The sequence below is a fragment of the Musa acuminata genome, chromosome BXJ3-5 (genome assembly GCF_036884655.1).
Source record: "Musa acuminata AAA Group cultivar baxijiao chromosome BXJ3-5, Cavendish_Baxijiao_AAA, whole genome shotgun sequence".
Lineage (NCBI taxonomy): Eukaryota > Viridiplantae > Streptophyta > Magnoliopsida > Zingiberales > Musaceae > Musa > Musa acuminata.
This window is the reverse complement of record NC_088353.1, coordinates 10,577,281-10,600,685: the sequence shown is the minus strand read 5'-3', so window position 1 is coordinate 10,600,685 and position 23,405 is coordinate 10,577,281. Positions and strand designations below refer to the sequence as shown.

Here is a 23,405-nt window from a genome sequence, read left to right as displayed (position 1 = left end):
GGATATCATAAGTTTCTAATCGTATCGTATTTGTGATTTCATAGTTTCCACTTGTTACTTAAGCGTTGCGAGTTCCTTTTTGATTCTTGGTTTATGATTATTGAGAGTTAAGGAGCAGAACATTATTTCTTGCTCCGGCCTAGACTTTTAATGTTTTTATAGGAACGGATGATCTTTAGGAACCCATTTGTTTTTGGGTGCCTCATAAACAGATCTATATTTTCTATCATGTTGCATAGAGTTTATCATGGTTCTTTTAGGAACCCAAACTAATTTGTTTGGACTTGTTTTCTTGAATGGACAACAATGTGTCTTGTGTCTAGATTTGCAACAAAAGTTGCACTTGGTTTGGTGTTGAACGTGTAAGATGGGGCCTCTTACAAAGGTAGTTGGATTTCGGTGAGGACTCCTCACAAATCCAATCCCACTTCTTTTGGGAGCATGACCCTTGTTTGTAAGGATCATGTTTAATGACTTGCTACCAACCTCGAATTTCTTCAAGGTGTCCTTAAGTAGCAAGTTTTCTTTTTGTAAAGTTTCTAAATCATGACATTTGATACATGAATTTAAATTATCATGATGTTCGACTTTTAACTTATCAAACTCACAAGTAAGATTATCATGTACCTTTTTTAGCAACTTGTATTTTCTATTTATAACTTTGCATTCATCAAATAAATCATGGAAGGCATTTAATAATTCATCGAAAGATAAATCAGCATCTAATAAATCCGTTACCTCCTCTTCGATGGCCATAAATGCGTAATGAGCAACTTGCTCGGTGTTGGATTCTTCTTCCTCAGATGCGCTCGAATCATCCCATGTTGCTTGGAGCGCCTTCTTCTTTGTTGTTCTTTTCTTGACTTGGGGACAATCACTTTTGTAATGTCCCGGCTTTTTACATTCATAGCAGATTACTTGGTCCTTCTTAGGTTCAAGTTTATTTTTCACATCGTTTTTAAACTTGTTTCTTTTGAAGAATTTTTTAAACTTTCTTGTCAAAAGTGCCAAGTCATCATCACAGTCCTCATCACTTGAGTTTCCTCTCAAGTGGCATTCAGAAGTTTTAAGTGCCATATCCTTCCTGTTCTTTGGAAGGATGTCTTCTTGCTCTTCATGAGCTTTGCATGTCATTTCGTAGGTCATTAATGACCCGATTAGTTCTTCAAGAGGGAAATTTTGCAGATCTTTTGCCTCTTGAATGGCGGTGACTTTAGGATCCCAACTCTTAGGAAGGGATCTTAGTATCTTATTAACAAGCTCAAAATCCGAAAAGCTCTTTCCGAGACCTTTTAAACCGTTGACGACATCTGTGAAACGGGTAAACATGTCGCCAATGGTTTCACTCGGTTTCATTCGAAAAAGTTCAAAAGAATGTAGCAACAAATTGATTTTTGACTCTTTCACTCTACTTGTGCCCTCGTGGGTCACTTCAAGTGTGTGCCAAATATCAAAAGCAGTTTCGCAAGTTGAAACACGATTAAATTCGTTTTTATCTAGTGCGCAAAATAAGGCATTCATAGCCTTTGCATTAAGAGCGAAAGCCTTCTTCTCCAAATCGTTCCAATCGATCATTGGAAGAGAAGATTTTGAAAATCCATTTTCAACAAGGTTCCATAGTTCAAAATCCATAGAAATAAGAAAGATCCTCATTCGGGTCTTCCAGTAAGTGTAGTCTGTTCCACTGAACATGGGTGGACGTGTAATCGAATGCCCCTCTTGGTTTCCGGCGTATGCCATCTCTCTTGGGTTTTAATCCTTTAGAGAGTTAACCTTGCTCTGATACCAATTGTTAGGATCGAGAGCACTAAGAGGGGGGGGTGAATTAGTGCAGCGGAAATCTTATAATAATTTAAAAACCAAAAGCTGCGTTCGTTCAAAAACTATTGTGATGCAAAAGCAAATTCGCAGTTTGTATCTAGGTGCAGTTTGCGTCTAAGCGCAGATTGCGTTCAAGCGCAGTTTTGCGTCTAAGCGCAGTTTTGCGTCTAAACTCAGATTTACGTCCAAATGCAGATTTACGTCTAAACGCAGATTTACGTCTAAACGCAGATTTACGTCTAAACGTAGTTTTACGTCTAAACGCAGATTTACGTCTAAACGCAGTTTTACGTCTAAACGCAGTTTTGCGTCTAAACGCAGTTTTACGTCTAAACGCAGATTTACGTCTAAACGCAGATTTACGTCTAAACGTAGTTTTACGTCTAAACGCAGATTTACGTCTAAACTTTGAAACTCGTTTATATACTTGCAGAAGGCAGTATGCAGTTGAAATCAAGACGTAAACGTGAACTGAAATCTGACGATTGAGCGAGGAAAGCCGATTTACGTCTGAATGCAGTTTTACGTCTAAATGTTGAAACTCGTTCGTAAAATCGTAGAGGACAGATTGCAGTTATTAATAGGATTAAAATGTAAGCGTAAACTGCAAGGAAGCTCGTTCGTAAAAACGCGGAAAACAGTTCTGCAGAATCAAACGTAAACGTAAACTGTAATGTATGAAAATACGAAGTTACGTCTGAATGCAGATTTGGAAGAACAACTCTTAGAACTTGTTCGCGAAAGCGCAGAGAGCAGTAGTGATGAGGGAGGTTTGCAGTAATGATAAAGTACTCGAAATTAAACGCAAACCAGAGATTTAGAGTGGTTCGGTCAGCCTTGACCTACTCCACTTTTGGCTTCCTCCACCGATGAGGTTGCCGACGTCAACTAGGTGCCTTCCTTCAATGGGCGAAGGCCAAACTTCCCTCTTACAATTTCTTCTCCTTTTGACAGGCTTAGGAGACAACCTTTACAGACCTTTCTCTCCTCACTTTACAATTGAAAACTTGAAGAATAGAAGGAGGAGACTTAAAGGCTTTACAACACTTTTGAGCTCTTAGAATCACAGAAAAGATCAAGATTTCGGTATTGGTCTGTATCTTTTCAGTGCTGAATGGGTGGGGTATTTATAGGCCCCAACCCAATTCAAAATTCGAGCTCAAAACGATCAAATCGATCAAATCCCAGAATTCTGGGATCAGGCGGTTGCACCTCTCGACTGGAGAGGTGGCACCGCCTGGCAGAGCTCGAAGACTGAGCTCTGCCGATTGCTTCTCTCTGCCAGAGCTCGAAGACTGAGCTCGATGGTTGCATCACCTGGCAGAGCTTGAAGACTGAGCTTGGTGGTTGCATCACCTGGCAGAGCTCGAAATCTGAGCTTGGTGGTTGCATCACTTGGCAGAGCTCCAAACTGAGCTCAAGCTGATGCACCATTCTGCCAGAGCTCGAAGACTGAGCTTGGTGAATGCATCACCTGGCAAAGCTCGAGACTGAGCTCAGGCTGATGCACCACTCTGCCAGAGCTCGAAGACTGAGCTCGGTGGTTGCATCGCCTGGCAGAGCTCGGAACTTGAGCTCTGGCGGTGCAACCTCTTGGCTGGAGCGGTTGCACCTCCCAGCCTTGCAACCCTGGCGGTTGCACCTCCTGGCTGGGGCGGTTGCACCTCTCAACCCCACAGCCCAGGCGGTTGCACCTCCTGGCTGGGGCGGTTGCACCTCTCAACCCCACAGCCCAGGCGGTTGCACCTCCTGGCTGGGGCGGTTGCACCTCCTGGTGCAATCAGGGTCCGAATGGCTCACTCCATTCGACCCACTTTGAATCTTTTCAGGGACCCAATTGCCCCAAGATTAAGCTAATGGGATCACTTCCCATTTTCATGCTTAATCATCGTGCTAACTACGAATATCTCTAAGACAACTTCTGCAGCTTTGCTCCGATGCGTCAATCGCTTCTTCCGGCGAGTTTCCGGCCAACTTCCGACGATCAACCGACAACCTTCGGTGATCCTTCTGCGGACATCCGGCATACTCCTGGACTTTGCGACGATCCACTTGGCGAGTTCCGACGAGCTTCGCTTGGCAAGCTTCTGGACTTCTCGGATCTGTTCTCTCTGAACCTCCGACGACCGTCCGAACTTCCGTCGAACTCTCGAACTCCCAACGTGATCCTGATCTTGACTCCGGCGCAACTCCTGCTGCTTGTCTTACTCTCATCGTAGTTAATCCTGCACACTTATCTCAACACATAGATTAGATAACAAATGACAATTGATTTCATCATCAAAATCCGAGATTCAGCAACTGCCATTCAAGAGGCAAAAGATCTGCGCAACTTCCCTCTTGAAGAACTAATCGGGTCATTAATGACCTACGAAATGACTTGCAAAGCTCATGAAGAGCAAGAAGACATCCTTCCAAAGAACAGGAAGGATATGGCACTTAAAACTTCTGAATGCCACTTGAGAGAAAACTCAAGTGATGAGGACTGTGATGATGACTTGGCACTTTTGACAAGAAAGTTTAAGAAATTCTTCAAAAGAAACAAGTTTAAAAACGATGTGAAAAATAAACTTGAACCCAAGAAGGACCAAGTGATCTGCTACGAATGTAAAAAGCCGGGACACTACAAGAATGATTGTCCCCAAGTCAAAAGAAGAACATCAAAGAAGAAGGCTCTTCAAGCAACATGGGATGACTTGAGCGCATCTGAAGAAGAGGAGTCCAACACCGAGCAAGTTGCTCATTACGCCTTAATGGCCATCGGAGAGGAGGTAATGGATTTATTAGATGCTGATTTATCTTTCGAGGAATTATCAAATGCCTTCCATGATTTATTTGATGAATGCAAAGTTATAAATAGAAAATACAAGTTGCTAAAAAAGATACATGATAATCTTACTTGTGAGTTTGATAAGTTAAAAGTCGAACATCATGATAGTTTAAATTCATGTATCAAATGTCATGATTTAGAAACTATGCAAAAAGAAAACCTGCTACTCAAGGACACCTTGAAGAAATTCGAGGTTGGTAGCAAGTCATTAAACATGATCCTTGCAAACAAGGGTCACATTCCAAAAAGGAGCAGGATTGGATTTGTGAGAAATCCTCACCAAAATCCAACCACCTTCATAAAAGGCTCCATCTTACATGTTCAACACCAAACCAAGTGCAACTTTTGTTGCAAGTTTGGACACAAGACACATTGTTGTCCATTCAAGAAAATAAGTCCAAACAAATTAATTTGGGTTCCTAAAGGAACCATGATAAACTCTATGCAACATGATAGAAAATGTAGATCTATTTATGAGACACCCAAAAGCAAATGGGTTCCTAAAGATCATCCCTTCCTATAAAAACATTAAAAGTCTAGGCCGGAGCAAGAAATAATATTCTGCTCCTTGACTCTCAATGGTCATAAACCAAGAATCAAAAAGGAACTCGCAACGCTTAAGTAACAAGTGGAAGTTGTGAAATCACAAATACAATACAACCTTATTAGAAACGTATGATATCCAAATTCACATACCTCCCTGATCTTCAAAACCCGTTCATCTACGAATTAATTCTTGTAGAAACTAAATATGTCATGATCTTAAAAGGGATACCAAACAAACATACGTATGCACGTTAAAAGATCTATCTTGATCGTACAAAAGCTTCTTCCTTAAATAAAAACTCATACGAAATCATGTAACAAACATTAATTGCTCTGAAACTCTCCTCAAGGCAAAGGCTCCCTAATCAAATCATATTAGGTGCTCACTGGCTGCAGGCGGTGGCACCTCTCCAGCTGGCGGTGGCACCTCCAGCTATCACGGGTTGCCAGAGGTTGCACCGCTCCAGCCAGAGGTGCAACCGCCAGCAACTCTGCCCTTTAAACCCACACTAGGGCCGGCTATGGAACCGACCCCAACTCACCCCCATTTCCTCCTCTACTCTTCTAAGTCTCCTCAATTCCCATTTCACTCCTCTAAGCCTTCCAAATACCTCCCATTTCGGAGCAAAACATCAAGAATCCTTCCTTCTCTTGAAGATTTCACAAAGGTACTCTCTAAGAAGCTCTTAAATTCTGTTTTGTTCTTCATTTACTTTAGCTCATCATCATCCCTCTAAACAGCAGTAGTTATGGGATCTAGAAGATCCTCAAGGGACAAGGGAAAGAGGAGAGTAGTAGAAGAGTTTGATCTCACTCTTTTTGATTCCAAAAACCATGCTGAAAAATTTCTCTCCTTCGAACTAAGAAGCATCAATAAAGGAAAATACGTAGATCTGAATGAACTAAGAGATGTAGAGACTATCCAATGGTTTGCAAACCTAAATCTACTTCCAATTTTGCAGATCAATGAACCCATCTATCCTAGACTAGTTAGATTATTTTACAACAACTTGCAAATAGATGATGAAGAAAGGATGTCAACCTATCTCTTAGGACAACACATCTCAATCACTAATAGATTCATTTGTGATATGATAGGTATTCCCATGAAAAGCATAGGACTTTACTTTAGAGGATTATGGGATGAAAAAACCATTGAAACATCCTACGTTGAAGCCTTAGGAACAATCCTTGCCGATCCTAACATAGAATTTGTTCCTAAAAGTTGTGAACATCTACTGCCTTTTAATACTAAGATACTTCATCATATCATGACTAGTATAATTCTTCCTAAACAATACCATCATGATGAAGTGAGTCAATTAGAATTAGGAATTATGTACCTAATCATGAAAGGACGTGACATTTGTCTTGGCTATCTGATCCAACAAAACATGTTAGAATTATCTAAGAAGGATATGATGCTCCCATATGGTGGAATAATTACTAGAATAATGAAAGCTTACGACATTCAAATACCACTAGAAGAAGAAGTAATGAAAGTAGATAGATTCAGCATAATAAACAAAAATCTACTTCACCGACTAAGATGTCACTATAGAAACGGTAACTGGGTTAGAATGCCTAGAAGAACTGATCCCCCTCAGCCTGAACCTGAACCTGAACCAGAGCCGGAAACCCCAGTCTTTAGGAGTACCCAATCTCCTCCGATCTGTCCCTTTGAGGAAACACATCCGGTTGAGCAAACTCACACATCATCCATCGAAGATATCGGGATTCGGATGGACCGATTTGAACAAAGACAAGAACGGCTTGAACTTCGACAAGATCAAATCCTAACCGAGCTGCAGCAAATCCATCGACAATTTGACTCTTTACTTAGGCACTTTAATCTTCCACCTCATGAATAAGCTTGTATGAACATCTGCTGTTTTTGATATGACATGTTGTAAACTCCTTATGTTATTCATGAAGGACTTTGTTTTTATGGTTACCTGATATGCTGTACATATGTTACCCTGATATGGTTATCTTTGTTTGTGTAAGCATATTTGCAAACATCTCTTGTTGTTTATCTCGGATTTTGCACTGAAACTAAAAAGGTTTAAAAGCCTATGCCTTGAAAAATATGAAGCAACATACCAATGTAGTTGATAAGTCAGCAGTATGACATTGATATGGTTGCTATTACTAATATGATTGCTATCATGCCATGTATCAAGATATCAAACAAAAATTTGCATCGTACGAGCTGATATCTTACCATGTGATGCAATGCTACACTTGCTAAAATAAAAATCTTGCTATGCAATATGATGGAATGCTGCACTTGAAATAATTGTGTTACTACATCAAAAGCTTAACACTCAAGAATCAAACACATTGATATTAGACATCACTTTATACGAGATCAGTTCACTAATCATGATGTAACCATAGAGTTTATTGATACCAAACATCAACTAGCTGATATCTTTACAAAACCCCTATGTGAAGAACAATTTGATTACATAAGAAGAGAATTAGGAATGTTGATGTGTCCGAATACATGATGAATAGTTAAAATTATTTTTCGGATGGTATTACTATTACATGCCTTGACATCGCTTGATCAAATAACATGTTACAAATTATGTGACAAATATTTTTAACCAAATGCATGTAAGAAGTTCATTTTTCAGTTTGAATGCTATGAAAACTTTTTGAAAAATGACTTTCCTCCTTCAAGCAACAAACAATAAAGAGATATTCAAAGTATTATATGTGTCATGACTTCCTTTATGTGCTTGATAATGCTATCATGCTTTTTGTTGATGACAAAGGGGGAGAAACATATGAATTGATAAACACTATGTCATAGCTGAACTGCCATAATCATGTCTATGTCATAGTTGCAAATACTTGAGTGATGCTATAAACAGTGTTATAGTTATGCCATCCTTGCATCACCAAGAGATATGTATAGTTGCAAATACTTGAGTGATGCTATAAACAATGTTATAGTTATGCCATCCTTGCATCACCAAGAGATAAGTGAACATGTGCTATAGTTTGCATCATGTCTTGATTTGATATTCTATATTGTGAAGAAAATGCAAACTTGCTAGAAAATCTCAAATGTGTGCATCATGTAAAAAGTCCTTCGTAGCTTTATATGATTACATGATGAATAGTTACAAACACTATCATACAAACTTGATGATGTATGTCATGCCTTGACATCATTCTTGAAGAGATACATCATGATGGGCATCATGATGGGAGCATTGATAAGTTTAACTGATCTAACTTATCAATACGTCACTTGAATTCTTTGGTCTTGAATTCAAGGTTGACTTATCTCAACTATGGCATATAGATAGGGGGAGTTAAGGACAACTCCTTTATCAATTGATTGTCATCATCAAAAAGGGGGAGATTGTTGAATCTCGGATTTTGATGATGAAGTCAATTGTCATTTGTTATCTAATCTATGTGTTGAGATAAGTGTGCAGGATTAACTACGATGAGAGTAAGACAAGCAGCAGGTGTTGCGCCGGAGTCAAGATCATGATCACGTTGGGAGTTCGAGAGTTCAACGGAAGTTCGGACGGTCATCGGAGGTTCAGCGAGAACAGATCCGAGAAGTCCAGAAGCTTGCCAAGCGAAGCTCGTCGGAACTCGCCAAGTGGATCGTCGCAAAGTCCAGGAGTATGCCGGATGTCCGCAGAAGGATCATCGAGGGTTTATCGGATGATCGACGGAAGTTCGCCGGAAACTCGCCGGAAGAAGCGATTGACGCATCGGAGCAAAGCTGCAGAAGTTGTCTTAGAGTTAATCGTAGTTAGCACGATGATTAAGCTTGAAAATGGGAGGTGATCCCATTAGCTTAATCTTGGGGCAATTGGGCCGAATGGAGCGAACCATTCGGACCCTGATTGCACCAGGCGGTGCAACCGCCTAGGCCAGGAGGTGCAACCGCCAGGGCTGCGAGGCTGGGCGGTGCAACCGCCTAGGCCAGGAGGTGCAACCGCCAGGGCTGCGAGGCTGGGCGGTGCAACCGCCCCAACCAAGAGGTGCAACCGCCCAGAGCTCAGTCTTCGAGCTAGACTGGGCGGTGCAACCTCCTCTGTCAAGAGGTAGCACCGCCAGAGCTCAAGTTTCGAGCTCTGCCAGGCGGTGCAACCACCGAGCTCAGTCTTCGAGCTCTGGCAGAGAGGTGCATCAGCCTGAGCTCAGTCTCGAGCTCTGCCAGGTGATGCAACCACCGAGCTCAGTCTTCGAGCTCTGGCAGAGAGGTGCATCAGCCTGAGCTCAGTTTCGAGCTCTGCCAGGTGATGCAACCACCGAGCTCAGACTTCGAGCTCTGCCAGGCGGTGCAACCACCGAGCTCAGTCTTCGAGCTCTGCCAGGTGATGCAACCATCGAGCTCAGTCTTCGAGCTCTGGCAGAGAGGAGCAATCGCCTGAGCTCAGTCGTCGAGCTCTGCCAGGCGGTGCCACCTCTCTAGTCAAGAGGTGCAACCGCCTGATCCCAGAATTCTGGGATTTGATCGATTTGATCGTTTTGAGCTCCAAATTTGAACTGGGTTGGGGCCTATAAATATCCCACCCATTCAGCACTGAAAAGATACAGATCCACACCGAATTCTTGATCTTTTCAGTGATTCTAAGAGCTCAAATTTGTGTAAAGTCCTAAAGTTCTCCTCCTTCTGTTCTTCAAGTTTTGAGTTGTAAAGAGAGGAGAGAAAGGATCTGTAAAGGTTGTCTCCTGAGCCTGTCAAAAGGAGAGAAACTGTAAAAGGGCAGTTAGCCTTCGCCCATTGAAGGAAGGCAGCTAGTTGACGTCGGTGACCTCGTCGGAGGAGGAAGCCAAAAGTGGAGTAGGTCAAGACTGACCGAACCACTCTAAATCTCTGGTTTGCTTTTACCTTGAGCACTTTATCATTACTACAAACCTCCTACATTGCTACTGCCCTCTACGCCTTTACGAACGAGTTTCTAAGCTCTGATCTTTCAAAATCTGCATTCAAACGTAAATCGTGTTTTCGTACGATCTTCACACTGCGGTTTACACTTACATTCGGATTCCATTTATAACTGCAAATTGCTTTCTACGTAAAACGCTTTTCAAGGTTCAAAACTACTTTTAGACGCAAAACTACATTTAGACGTAAAATTACGTTTAGACGTAAAACTGCGTTTAGACGCAAAACTGCGTTTAGACGTAAAACTGCGTTTAGACGTAAAACTGCGTTTAGACGCAAAACTGCGTTTAGACGCAAAACTGCGTTTTGACGTAAAACTGCGTTTGAACGTAAAACTGCGTTTAGACGTAAAACTGCGTTTAGACGCAAACTGCGCTTAGACGCAAACTGTGCTTAGACGCAAACTGTGTTTAGACGCAAACTGCGCTTAGACGCAAAACTGCGCTTAGACGCAAACTGCACTGTGATTCTGCTTTTATATCGAAATCGTTTTTTATCGGACGAACGCAGCTTTCGTTTTTAAATCGCTGAAAGATTTCCGCTGCACTAATTCACCCCCCCCCCTCTTAGTGCTCTCGATCCTAACAACGACTTCTCACCGCTCGCTCGGTCCATTGAGCTTCGTGGAGTTATTATTTTTAAGGTACTCCTCCTCAACATGTGCAATCTGTTGCACGTGATCCTCTCTCTAGAGAACCAGGACCTATCCCCCCTAGATATTTGTCCCGTTGGAGCAACAACTCTCTTTGCTTCTTTCTCTTTGAAAGTTTCGGAGACCACCATCCCCTTCGGACTATTCCGATTTGCTGAACAAATTATGCATTGTTCTGCCTCCTACAAATGCACTTGCTAGATTGCGACTCCACATCAATACAACCCCCGCTGCACCACTCAAGGCCTAGCAACATGTTGAACTTGCTGCACACTTCGGCCTCCTACGGACGTATCCTTCACATGCCAAAGAGAAAGTTTCAATGCTCCATGGCGCCGAGTTTCAGTCGTCTTAGGATGGCCACGAATATTCCATCGTCCACATACAAGCTCATGCATAGTATTGAATTCTTTGAGTTAGCAATTCCCCTCACCTTTATGAGCTTTGCATAACTTTTTCGATCGCTGAGCAACTCATTCCACCTTGCATGGTCTCATCCTTTACCAAGTGCCTCGCTTGCCTTGAGTCAAGTATGGTTGTCAACGTTGAGCCATAGCTCAAATTCAGCCATCCCAACCTTTGTGCGCTCCGCATTCTTCCAAGCTTGCTTGTTCTCATAGTGCCTCTTGCGCGAAGGGTTGGCAAGTCCTCTGAATGCCAATCTCAGATGTCCGCTCCTCCGAGCGACTCTTTTTTTCTACATCTTCATGCCTATTTTCCCCCAAACGGTCGCGCGTGTGCTAACTACCCTCAACACAGCCCTACTAGGTCCTCACGTTTGCATGCCAAGTGTTTCTATGAGTGCTTATCCCACTTTGATACAATTTGTCACGGATTTAGCTGGTATTGCCTAAGTCATGCGGCACCCTTGCGTGTCCGTCCGCAAAAGTCAACTTCCTCGAAGCCTCCCATAGTTCCTTAGGACCTACAAAAGAGAAAATGGGTTAGAGAAAGCGCTTTACTTGGGATCCACAAGCAAACATTCCAGGAAACACTTCATAGACAATGCAAATTACAAACAGACTTTACAAGCTCTGAACAGTTGCACAACAAAGGGTCAAAATGGTCTATTACAGATCGAAAGTCTCTCACAAGTGTCCACATAATACAATCTTTATTTATAAGCCTAAAGCGGCTACCAAGCCCAACTAAAATAGAACTATTAAGCCTTCGACCATCCCTCTATATACTATATAAAATATGAACATACCAAAAGACACGAACATACATAAACATTATATCAAGCATCAACCTTATCCGTGCCGATGCCTCATCCAAATTTGACTCACAATGGCAATTTCCTATCATTATCTTATTTATGTTAGAAGTTATCTACTTTTAAAGATGACAACTTCTACTACATATATAGTAAAAATTGTAACTAAATACACATATAAAACATAATAATCACGGTGGCAATTTTTACATAGTAAAAATTATCGACGAGCAAGTTAGAAAGAAAGGCGGCATGCAAGCGACGGGTGAATAGGTGTGGTTGGCGAGTGACAGTCGAGCGAGTGCGACGGACGAGCGAGTGCGATGGGTGAGCAAAGGTCAAGCAGATGCGGTACGTGAGTGAGTACGATGGGCGAGTAGGTGCGATGAGCGAGCAGGATCAACAGGTGCGATGAGCGACATTCGAGTAGGTTGGAACGAGGAGAAGAAGAGAAAACGATTTGAAAAATTTATATAAAAATAATAATTTAAAATAATAAAAATATATTTGTATCTTTTCCATTGGTGGACGTATTGTCACGTGCTTTTTTTTTTTCATCGAGAAAGTTAATGATCGAAAAGAATTATGATTAAATATTTTACTTTAGTAAATATAAAAAATTAATATTATTTTTTAAAGTATAAAAATTAAAAATATTAATCATAATTAACTATAAAGGATAATATATAATTATCCTAAATATTTAAGATGATGACATAAGTACCCATCACACTATAATACTACATCCACATCTGTCGTACTTACCATATAACTAACTACTTGTGCTTCATCTTCTTATTTTTCTATAAGAATAATAAGATACATGCTGACAAACCAATATGTTGTCATCTATCATTTTATTGCTACAAGAGCATCAAGCACGAATATTCAGCACCGAACCTCAATTTCCACACAAGAGGTCAACCTCTACGAGTGACTCTTGTTAATTAAGCTCACATGCATCATCATATGGATGGATGCATGCGATGATCTTGACGGATGCTGTCGAGGTGACCGAGATGTTTTTTTGGATGTTTAAAAGAGATATTTTGAGCTCGAGATGGCGACATTTCTATCCTAATATAGGACATAATTATGAGAACGGGATCGAACGTCGTCAGGGATCCAAGTCTTGGATCAAATCACAAATTTAATATTGTTTTTAAAAATAAATATAAAACATACAAGAATTATAATGTGAGTGAAAAAGATAATTTGTTACGAGCATATTATAAAAAGAGTATATATGTTGTGGGGGAGGAGACTAATGAAAATAATAACATTTTCTTCTCCTTCGTCCTTACATCTATTTTTACCTAAAAACTGAAATATATTTTTACTAATAAATAACAACTAAGGATCATTTAGTCTTTTTAGACTCGATGACTGCACTTTTCGTAACTACGAAATGGAGTAAGATAGAACTCCAACCTTCTTATCTTTTTTTTTTTTTTTTATCTTAACAACATGATTCGATTAATTTTTTGCCATCGAGGTGTTTCCTAGGGAAGCCTATTTTGAAACATATAAAAAAAAGCAAAATACCAAATTACATGTGATTTGATTTTATCATATTTCTTTCTGACGATTTAAGAAAAGATTTAGTATTACCACTTTTTTCTAAAGATCCATGCACCAGTTTGCCTCAGTACCCGCGCAATGATTGGTTGAACTTAAGTGGGGTAGTGGGTGGCTATCCCCATCGCTGTCAAGGTAGAGTTGGGGATAATTGTTTAATGCGTATTTTACTTTTTTTTGGCACTCAATATTACATGCAGTCCTAGATATTCAAAATCTGCATAATAACATGCAGAAGAAACAAAAACATGAACTAAATTTTATTTGATATTTGAAAATTCAGAATTACTTTTTTTTTTTGTGGTGTTGGATTGATTTACAAAATAATTATGATATATATATATATATATTTATTTATTATGTATGCAGAGAGAAATAAAAGAAAAATAAGAGAAAAAAAGGTTTTATTTTTTCTTTGGTTTATATAAAAGGAAGAAGGGATCAAGCGCCTCTTCCGTAGCCTTCGGCATCCAAATCTCTATTGCGTTCCTCTCCTCCTCTTCTTCCCTTCTACGCCAGGTGGGTTTGAAGGAACCCGGCCTTTTCCCATGTTTAGGCTTCAAAAAGCAACCGAAAGCGGGGCATATTAGGCCTTCCGCCCATTCATTCGCTCGGGTTGTCGGGGGAGCGGAAGGATTTAGGGATGACAGATCGGTATCGGCTGTCATTGGAGCCAATGGTACTTCCTTTCTAGCGTTTGCTTTCCTTTCTTGCTCTTCCCATTGCTAGAAATCTCTCAAGTTTTGGAGCATAAAAGAGCAGACAAATCGACGAGCACGATCTACCCTGCGTCATCAGGAGTTTCTGGAATCTGGAAATTTGGTAGTCGTCAGAGATGAAAGCTTCTGGCTCTTCCAGCTCAAAGATCTGTTCTTGGGGTGATTTCTTGCCTTTCTAGGGTGAGCCTCAGTGTTTTCCGGCGGAAAGTTACGATCTTGGCGGGTTTCTCTGCGGAAAATTCTGCAAATTTTAGTTATATACCGGTTTTCTGACGCACTCAGGAGATCACTGCACTGGTGTTCTTCGATTTTTTCCTTTTTTCTGAATGCTTTATTAAAGCTCAGTCCGCAATAGAGAAGAGGAGACTATGTGTTCGGTGAAATTTCTGAGGGGTACCGGAGGCACTTTTCTTGCTGTTGTTTAGCTCTGTTGCTTTTGGCTTTTTTCTATTCCGCCAAAGAAGGATACCTCTCCGTTCTGTGAACTTGGTCCCTAGGTGAAGATTCCCCTCCTAAGGAGTGAGCCTGGAGGCATCTAGTCTGGTGTCGTCCGTCTGATCTGGTGCCACTCCTCGGGGTTAACTCATGGAAGTGGCTTGTTGTGGCCATCATGTTTGCCATTTTTGAATCCTTGGCCCATCCACCAACAGATCTTGGTTTTCCTTGAAAGGGTATGAAGATTCACTAAATTTTGATTCAGTGCTTCAAATTCTATTTGATTTGGTCGGTCTCAGTTCAAGAACTTGCAACATCTGTCTTTTGATGAATATCTAAATCTTTTAGTAACTGCATAAGCTTACTTAGGATTTAACTTTTGTTTGGTTTTTGTCAAGAAATCTGATATGAGATTCTCCTATTTTAGGTTCCTTCATTTGTTTAGCTGCATTCTTGTCGCATAGGAGAAGATGCGGGGTGCTGTCCTTGTTGCGATTGCTGCCTCAATTGGTAACCTTTTGCAGGGGTGGGACAATGCTACCATTGCAGGTAAACTTGTACTTGTGACCATTGTCTTTGGCTTGTTTGATAGTAATTCTCAGCTAGTATTTAAAAAAAAATTAGACGTGATTCAGCCATTCATGGCTGGGATACGATCTTGTTCTTCATTTAAGCACTTCAAAATTCTAAAGGTGGGTTACCCAGCTGAACCGTTCCCAGTTGATAATTTTTCTTGCAGCTGCTGTTCCTGTATTCTTGAAGAATTGTATATCTCTCGTAGATAATAATGTCAAAGTCAGCCATTATTGGGCATAACACACTGCACGATGCACATTACTCTCAACATGACATGATTCTTGCTAATGTTGGTCAACTGTTTCTATTACTATAACTTTTTATTTAAATTTTTATTGATGCTTATTCAGGTTCTATACTGTACATCAAAAAGGAATTTAAATTGGATTCTAAGCCTACCATAGAGGGACTAATAGTTGCTATGTCGCTTATCGGGGCTACTATCATCACAACATTTTCTGGTCCAGTATCAGACTGGGTTGGCAGACGGCCAATGCTAATCATCTCATCAATTCTCTATTTTCTTAGTGGTCTAGTGATGTTGTGGTCGCCCAATGTCTATGTCCTACTATTGGCGAGGCTAATTGATGGATTCGGGATTGGTCTAGCAGTCACACTCGTTCCCGTATATATTTCTGAGACGGCTCCACCAGAGATAAGGGGATCATTGAATACCCTCCCACAGTTCAGTGGCTCTGGAGGAATGTTTATATCATATTGTATGGTTTTTGCAATGTCACTAATGGTGAACTCGGACTGGAGAGTGATGCTGGGAGTTCTCTCTATCCCTTCCCTCCTTTATTTTGCACTAACCATTTTCTTTTTGCCGGAATCTCCAAGATGGCTTGTAAGCAAAGGAAGAATGGTTGAGGCCAAACAGGTTTTGCAGAGATTGCGGGGAAGGGAAGATGTCTCTGGTAAATGTTGCCTCAAAATGCTACTAAATTCATTTTAGTTAAAACTAGTTATATCCTTTATTAAGTTGTAGCAGTTGTAATAGTTAAATTTTTGTACATGAAATGTTTATATGCTGGTTGTTTGGCCAAGTGGATATGCAAGATAAATTTGTTGTGTATCTTATTGAGTGTTTTGAACAGCGATGGAAATTTTGATAGTCAGTTAGTTAAATAAAGGTGTGTAATTGGCATTACCAAAGAGTTCAGTACTAGTAATATATTACAACAATCATGTGTTGATTTTTCTCATGCATAGTCTCATAAACTCTGTATTTGTTATGAGTTCCACTTTTGAGCATCCGTGTGTCATTGATGTTATATGATAGTGTAGCTATATCATTCTTCTTTTTCATGTCAGAACACTGTGTATATATTTATGGATGTTCACATTTACGTGCTTCTTTGACAAGAATGATCGTTCAAAACAAAATAATATTTCTTAGGTTGCATGTTCTCTTTGTGCTTATTCTTGTATCATTAGGCAAATCTACTTGAGACCTCTAATGTCAGAGAGAATTACTATGGCCAAATTTTTTGGGTTTCTTTCCATCTTGTATATCTTTTTATTGTTATTAGTTGAATTGTTCTAATTTTCTTTATGTTACTTTAGAAAAATCTACTGATTCTTTTACCATAATGTAACTAAATCTGCTTATTCTAGCACTATCGATCTCACATTAGCTTATTGTTTAATAATTTATTCCTGGTAGTTTGTGATCTTGGTTTTTGGGACAAACAAAATGGATGTGTGAAAAAGTCTAAGATATGATTTTTCCATTTTTCTTTTTAAATATACAGGAGAAATGGCTCTTCTTGTTGAGGGTTTGGGAGTAGGTGGTGAGACTTCCATTGAAGAGTACGTAATTGGACCGGCTAATGAGCTCACTGATGACCAGGGGGCAACTGCTGATAAGGACCGTATCACATTGTATGGGCCTGAGGAAGGCCTTTCATGGGTTGCCCGGCCTGTCAAAGGCCAAAGTTCCCTTGCTCTTGTATCTCGCCGTGGTAGCATGGAAAATCAGCGTGGTGTGCCGTTAATGGATCCTCTGGTTACCCTATTTGGAAGTGTCCATGAAAAATTACCTGAGATGGGTAGCATGCGAAGCACATTGTTTCCTAATTTCGGAAGCATGTTTAGTGTGGCAGATCAGCAACACAAAACCGAGCAGTGGGATGAGGAGAGTCTTCAACAGGAGGGTGAAGGTTATGCATCTGATGCTGGAGGAGGTGATTCTGATGACAATTTACAAAGTCCATTGCTTTCTCGCCAAACAACAAACGTGGAAGTGAAGGATATTGGCCAACAGCATGGAAGTATTATGAGCATGAGGAGAAATAGCAGTCTTATGCAGAATGGAGGAGAGGCAGTTAGTAGTATGGGTATTGGTGGGGGTTGGCAATTGGCATGGAAATGGTCTGAGAGAGAAGGTGCAGATGGGAAAAAGGAAGGTGGGTTTAAAAGAATATATTTACACCAAGAGGGTATTCCTGGGTCGAGGAGGGGTTCCCTTGTTTCCCTTCCAGGAGTTGATATTCCTGAAGAAGGTGAATTTGTTCAGGCTGCTGCTTTGGTTAGCCAACCTGCTCTGTTCTATAAGGAGCTTATGGATCAGCACCCTGTGGGGCCCGCCATGCTTCATCCATCAGAAGCAGCTGCTAAAGGGCCAAATTGGCAAGATCTTTTTGAACCTGGTGTGAGACATGCTTTACTTGTTGGAGTTGGGATCCAGATACTTCAGCAGGTTAATTTTACTAAATGCAATGAAAGATCATGATGCTGCTTAAATGTCTTCTCATGTTATTTATTTCTTATAGAAATGGACTTTGGTAAACTATGTTTGTGATCTACATTTACACTAGTAACATTCTGGTGTAGTGTCCAAAACGTGGTCATATACGAGGTACTCTGCATAGGCCTGTATTGCTGCAGTATGCTGTAATTGTATATGTACATTCTAGCATACATATGCAGTTTGTGTGAGCATGAAAATATGATCGCATGTGTTTTAGTTTTTCCTTATTAGCAATTTTCTATTATTGAGGAAAAAAATTATTTCAGTACTACCATATGTAGTTTATTGTGACATCCACTCAATTATACTTTTACTTTTATAAACTTATCATTTAAAAAAACCCATAAATAAAAATAAATATCATCCTATAAAATTTTATTTGGTCTCAACATCTATTTACCTATTAATGGTTCAAACTTTTTTGTATGACATTTTAATTGAATTGTCTGTGTGGAAGCTTCTGTATCAGTATATGTGTTATGCAGTAGCTTGATCATTTGCCCAACCATGGATCCTTTCTAAAACATTATTCTGATGTTTGATGTTTGCATATTGAAAGAGTGACTGTTGATAGTGTAAAAGGTTACCTGCTACCAGAAAAAAGCCATATCTGAGGCTCGTTAACTTTATTTTAAGGAGGCTTAAATCTGGTTAAGTTAAATTGGATGAGAGTAATAGCTGAATTTTGTTGTCAGATGTACATAAGTGTTCTTGAGTTTTCTTCTCGCTTTTTTCCCCTAGCTACTCTATTGTTGTTCTGCTCAAGGTGCCATCTTCTGCATCCAAGTGTTATGCCACTCCCTTATGTTCAGTTTGTTGCTCCTATAAAGTCCGAACTTCAAATCTACCAGCTTAAAATTGAGTTTTGAAATTAAATAGTTATCTTCTACTTTTACTTAGGAATTCTGTAGCTGTATCTGCTCTGGCTTCCTTAGTCTCATGTTGTTAGGTCAATCTACACAATTTTCAAGGATAGACTTCCTTTTGATTGCTTCTGGTTTTCCTGGCTTAATTTTCTTTGCCTGTCTCCTGGAGCATCTTTATACTCCTTTGAAGAATGTCTTTATATTCTCCTTTGATTGCTTCACTTTCTTTACCTAATGCAGTATCGATCATGATCTTATGTTACATGCAGTTTATAAAGTCTGACATCCTTCAGGCTTTTATGCAATCTTGAATTCACAATTAATCTTTCTGATGCACTATCCAGAAACTTGCATAGATTGCTCTGAGCTCATTGTAATTTGCAAAAAGGAAGACAATATATTCCGTAGTTATGTTATAGGTTTCCTTGCCAGAACCTGGAAGCCCTGCACTACCGTTTATGCTCTTATTCCATTCTCTAATTTTATAGCATAATCTGATCCAAACTTTGGTCTCAGTGAACTTTTTGAGACTAAGTATATAGTTCCTCATACAAAACTCATAGAAAATCTTCTAGGGCTTTAATGATTATTATTGTTGTACCTGAGGTTCATGGATTTTTCTCATACCTAAAGTTGCTTTGAGCTGGCAACTTCTGCTTCTGTTTTAAATTTTAATTAATCGATTATGGTAGATAATATGTTTTGATACTTGTTAACTGTCTCTCACTATTAGATGACAATCAAGATCTATTGCTTCTTGTGCCTATAATTAGACTTCTATGTTTATCTATCCATTAGTTCTCTTCTGAGAAGTAGCATCATATTCACCTCTATATTGTTCTAGATGATGTCATTCTAACCTATTTCATTACTCCTGCAGTTTGCTGGCATAAATGGGGTTCTCTACTACACTCCTCAGATACTTGAGCAAGCTGGTGTTGAAGTTTTACTTGCAAATATTGGGATTGGCTCGGCTTCAGCATCTATCCTCATTAGTGCTCTCACAACTTTGTTGATGCTTCCAAGTATTGGTCTTGCCATGAGGCTCATGGATATCTCAGGAAGAAGGTAAGTCACTTTCTACCTTAGGGCAAAATTCACTCCCCTTTATACAATAGGTTAAGCAAGAACCCCTTTGCTCAATCTCCAAACTTGCAGGTTCCTTCTGCTGTCCACAATCCCTGTCTTGATATCTTCACTGGTTGTCTTGGTTGTGGCTAACCTTGTGGACATGGGAACTGTGGTTCATGCCGTGCTCTCGACTGTCAGTGTTGTCATCTATTTCTGCTGCTTTGTCATGGGATTCGGCCCAATTCCCAATATTCTTTGTGCCGAGATCTTCCCAACTCGGGTCCGTGGTGTGTGCATAGCCATCTGTGCCCTCACGTTCTGGATTGGTGACATCATTGTCACATACACACTTCCTGTTATGCTCAATTCTATTGGCCTTGCCGGTGTCTTTGGAATATATGCAGTTGTGTGCACCATAGCTTTGGTATTTGTGTTCTTGAAAGTTCCTGAAACAAAGGGCATGCCACTTGAGGTCATCACGGAGATCTTTGCCGTTGGGGCAAAACAAGCTGCAATAGATTGATTTCTTTTACTTATTTGGATGAGGGACTACAATTATCATTTGATCTCTAGGTAATGTTCTTCTCTGGTCAAAGATCAAAATTGAAGTTTAAGATGGTTAGAGAGAATAGGATTGGGATGAGATGAAAATGGAATGGGAACTGAGCATGAATAAGGGACTAGAGCATATTAACAAGCTATTAAAGGTCACTACTATCAATTGCTTATATTCAGCAAATGTATGTCTTCGATTCAATGATCTGTGAGCATCAATCTTTCTTTTCTTGAATTTCATTCTATATGGTGTTTGATGGAGTTAGTATAACTACTGCATGAAATGCATTTGGCAGCTCTGAAGTTCTTAGTCTTGGAGGTCACAATTCTAGCATGTTTTCCTTGTTCTAGGCACTGGAGTCATCAACACTTGGATATGTCAGCACTGAGGGGATCATTGAAGGACACAGGAAAACTTGTCAGTGAGTTTGGAACTCTAAGGCTAAGGCATCAGGCAGAAAAAAAGAAATTTTATGCATTTGATCCATGTTAAGATTTATTTACAATGACTTTGGCTTTCTTTCTTCATGTTGTCTCTTCCTAAAACTCTGAAAATTATAGCTTCTTATTTGGTATGGGTTGCAAAATTTTTAACTGAAGTTGGTCATATCTTCTGCTTGTGATGATATGCATCAATGTTTGATGGCTGCTAAAGAAGTTTTGGATCCAATTGTATCACATTACATTTTATCTGTAGAATTCGGCATTTGTGCCATCCTTTCTTTTAGGCACTTTTTTTTTTCAAGATAAATGGATTGCATTCGATATTTTACTTAGATTTATTCAGTTTTATTAATCTGACCTGTTTTAGCTGCCAGCAACTAATTCATGTAAATTTTTGTCGACAGTTCACTTACCACTCATTTTTGTTTTTTGGGTTTTTCGAACTTTTCAGAGTTTAAGCTTTTGATGATCAAACAATCACTTATGTATGCCATACAATCACTAATGTGTTACGAACTATATTAGTAGGGTAAAACCTTCAACTGTCATATACTTCCCCAGCACTACTGCTACGGTAACTAGTCATCTTGACAGCATAGATCAGCAGCACTTTCCAACGCCTTTGGACAGAAAGAGGTATGTGATCTGATAAAAGATGGAAAGATCCTAAGCAGTGGATGTAACAGAATCAAGTTTCAAAGATGGAGTTGTTAGCCATTCTCCAGTGAAGGCAGAGAGTCGCAGCTGAACCAACTGTTGCTGATGGCTCACAGTGTGTTGGGTGGGGGAGACGACAACATCTTTTAACACTTTGTGCTGCCCTTTAACTAATCCCACCAAACTACCGTAATCTTTGGGTAAATCCAACAAGAAATATATCCCGTAGAAGTGTCTGTTTGGGTTAGGGGGATGACCAGTGTCCATCAGCTGTCTTGCAGTTGTCGAGGACAACTATTATAAGAGAATAGAATCTGAACAAGATAACAAATATTATCCATAAATCTGACTTTTAACTTTTAGATTATCTAATTTGACTATATCTTGTCATGTGATCATCTTCATCAAATAGGAGCAAAAGAAAAAAAAAAATTCTGGTGTTTTATACGATATTTATTGTACTTTTGAGAATCACAAATCCACAGCTCAACAAGATCTAAGAATGGAAAATAAGGGTCTCACTTTGGTTTGGTCTCATGAAGATGCGTAGAAAAGAGGGAGCTAAAGATGCCACTTTTGAGGGAGGAACCTGTGGGCGTCACCGTCCTCCCTCGCCTCCGCGGCCCGCCGCGGAGACCGACACGGGCGCCGCAGCTTCGACGGATCCCTCGCGGCACCCCTGGAACAGGGAGGGCGGCGCGGCGACGACAAGCACCCGTCGGCACGACGGACAACTGGAGTGGGAACCGAGCCATGCGTCGACACAACCGGCGTGGAACCCGTGCCCGCACTGCGGCAGCACCCGGAGCTGCTCGCCCTCCTCGAACTCCGCCAGGCAGATCGGGCACTCCGCCGGCTCCTCTCCGCCAGCGGCGCCGCCGTACGAGACCTTGGGCAGCTGCCGCAGGGCCGTCCTCTTGAGGCCCTTGTCAGGCGGCGCCCGTGGGCCTCCACCGCCGAGGGAGCGCCAGGGACAGGCACAGCAGCGCGCAACGAGGGCGAGACCCACGGCGCTGACCGCGGCGCAGAGCAGCGCGGCAAGGATCACCACCACGTTGGTGTGCGTCTCCGGCGGCGGGGCTGACGTCGTGAGAAATCTGGCGGCCGGAGGCATTGGCTCGTCGAAGAACGGAGATGGGAGGGCTAGAGTTGTGCTCGGGAGGTGGGCTCAATAAAATGGGAAAAGATGTCCATGTGAACGTACAACGGGACCCGCAAGGCATTTGGTGACATGTAGGCGGCTGTGTTAGAACTAAATATAATAATTTTATTACTCCATAAAACGCAAACAAAAAAACACATACTCTATAATAATCATCATTCGGTAAAGAAATTAAAAATATGACCAGTTAAGCCGTGTAAGACAGCTTATCGTAAGGATGATGCTGTGGTTACAGTTATATCCACTGCTTCAATCAGGGAAGCTGATGGATTCTCTGCTCGACTTACCCATTCAACGAATGTGTTCTTGGGAGTAATTGACATGCCTTGGAAAACAGGGATGCATGCACCTTCGAGCACTGTGACGACGAACCAAGTAAAGGACGAGTGAGTGCAGAAGTTTTAGCACCTTCGTTTGTCAGCTTCCACGGGAAAGTAACGGAACACATGGTTTCTAACAACGCGACAGGGCCGTGAGAACCAAGTGTCACATAGAAGGCCACATCTCAGAGCACGAGAACCAATTGCATTCTCCTTCAAGACCTCTCGATGATACAAATTTGTGTCTTGCATTCTGTGAAGTAGAAAGACGAGGGAGA

At 40.8% G+C, this 23,405-nt stretch overlaps 2 protein-coding genes across 7 annotated transcripts; one reads left to right on the top strand and one right to left on the bottom strand.

Moving 5' to 3' along the window:
* Positions 1-14,024: 14,024 nt before the first annotated feature.
* LOC135583760 (monosaccharide-sensing protein 2-like) lies at positions 14,025-21,143 on the top strand. Of its 6 annotated transcripts, none has more exons than XR_010496413.1 (7): positions 14,026-14,960; positions 15,152-15,273; positions 15,651-16,217; positions 17,055-18,001; positions 19,799-19,986; positions 20,077-20,562; positions 20,896-21,143. XR_010496413.1 is itself a non-coding variant. In XM_065150761.1 (6 exons), the coding sequence occupies exons 2-6, from the start codon at positions 15,195-15,197 to the stop codon at positions 20,510-20,512; spliced, it is 2,217 nt and encodes a 738-aa protein (XP_065006833.1). In that variant the 5' UTR covers positions 14,025-14,469; positions 15,152-15,194; the 3' UTR covers positions 20,513-21,143. The 6 variants fall into 6 exon arrangements, 2 of the variants coding, with proteins under 2 accessions (XP_065006833.1, XP_065006832.1); XR_010496414.1 differs by having other exon boundaries at positions 20,841-21,143; XR_010496412.1 differs by having other exon boundaries at positions 20,077-20,752.
* A 926-nt stretch (positions 21,144-22,069) lies between these two features.
* LOC103985118 (probable E3 ubiquitin-protein ligase ATL45) lies at positions 22,070-22,807 on the bottom strand. Its single transcript, XM_009402731.3, has one exon. The coding sequence runs from the start codon at positions 22,757-22,759 to the stop codon at positions 22,244-22,246; it is 516 nt and encodes a 171-aa protein (XP_009401006.2). The 5' UTR covers positions 22,760-22,807; the 3' UTR covers positions 22,070-22,243.
* Positions 22,808-23,405: the final 598 nt, after the last annotated feature.

Bases quoted from the DNA above. Each gene is read 5' to 3' on its own strand.
- LOC103985118 (XM_009402731.3), bottom strand. From the start codon at position 22,759: ATGCCTCCGGCCGCCAGATTTCTCACGACGTCAGCCCCGCCGCCGGAG.
- LOC135583760 (XM_065150761.1), top strand. From the start codon at position 15,195: ATGCGGGGTGCTGTCCTTGTTGCGATTGCTGCCTCAATTGGTAACCTT. The intron at 15,274-15,650 runs GTAAACTTGTAC...ATGCTTATTCAG, and splicing joins GGACAATGCTACCATTGCAG to GTTCTATACTGTACATCAAA. The intron at 18,002-19,798 runs GTTAATTTTACT...TTACTCCTGCAG, and splicing joins GGATCCAGATACTTCAGCAG to TTTGCTGGCATAAATGGGGT.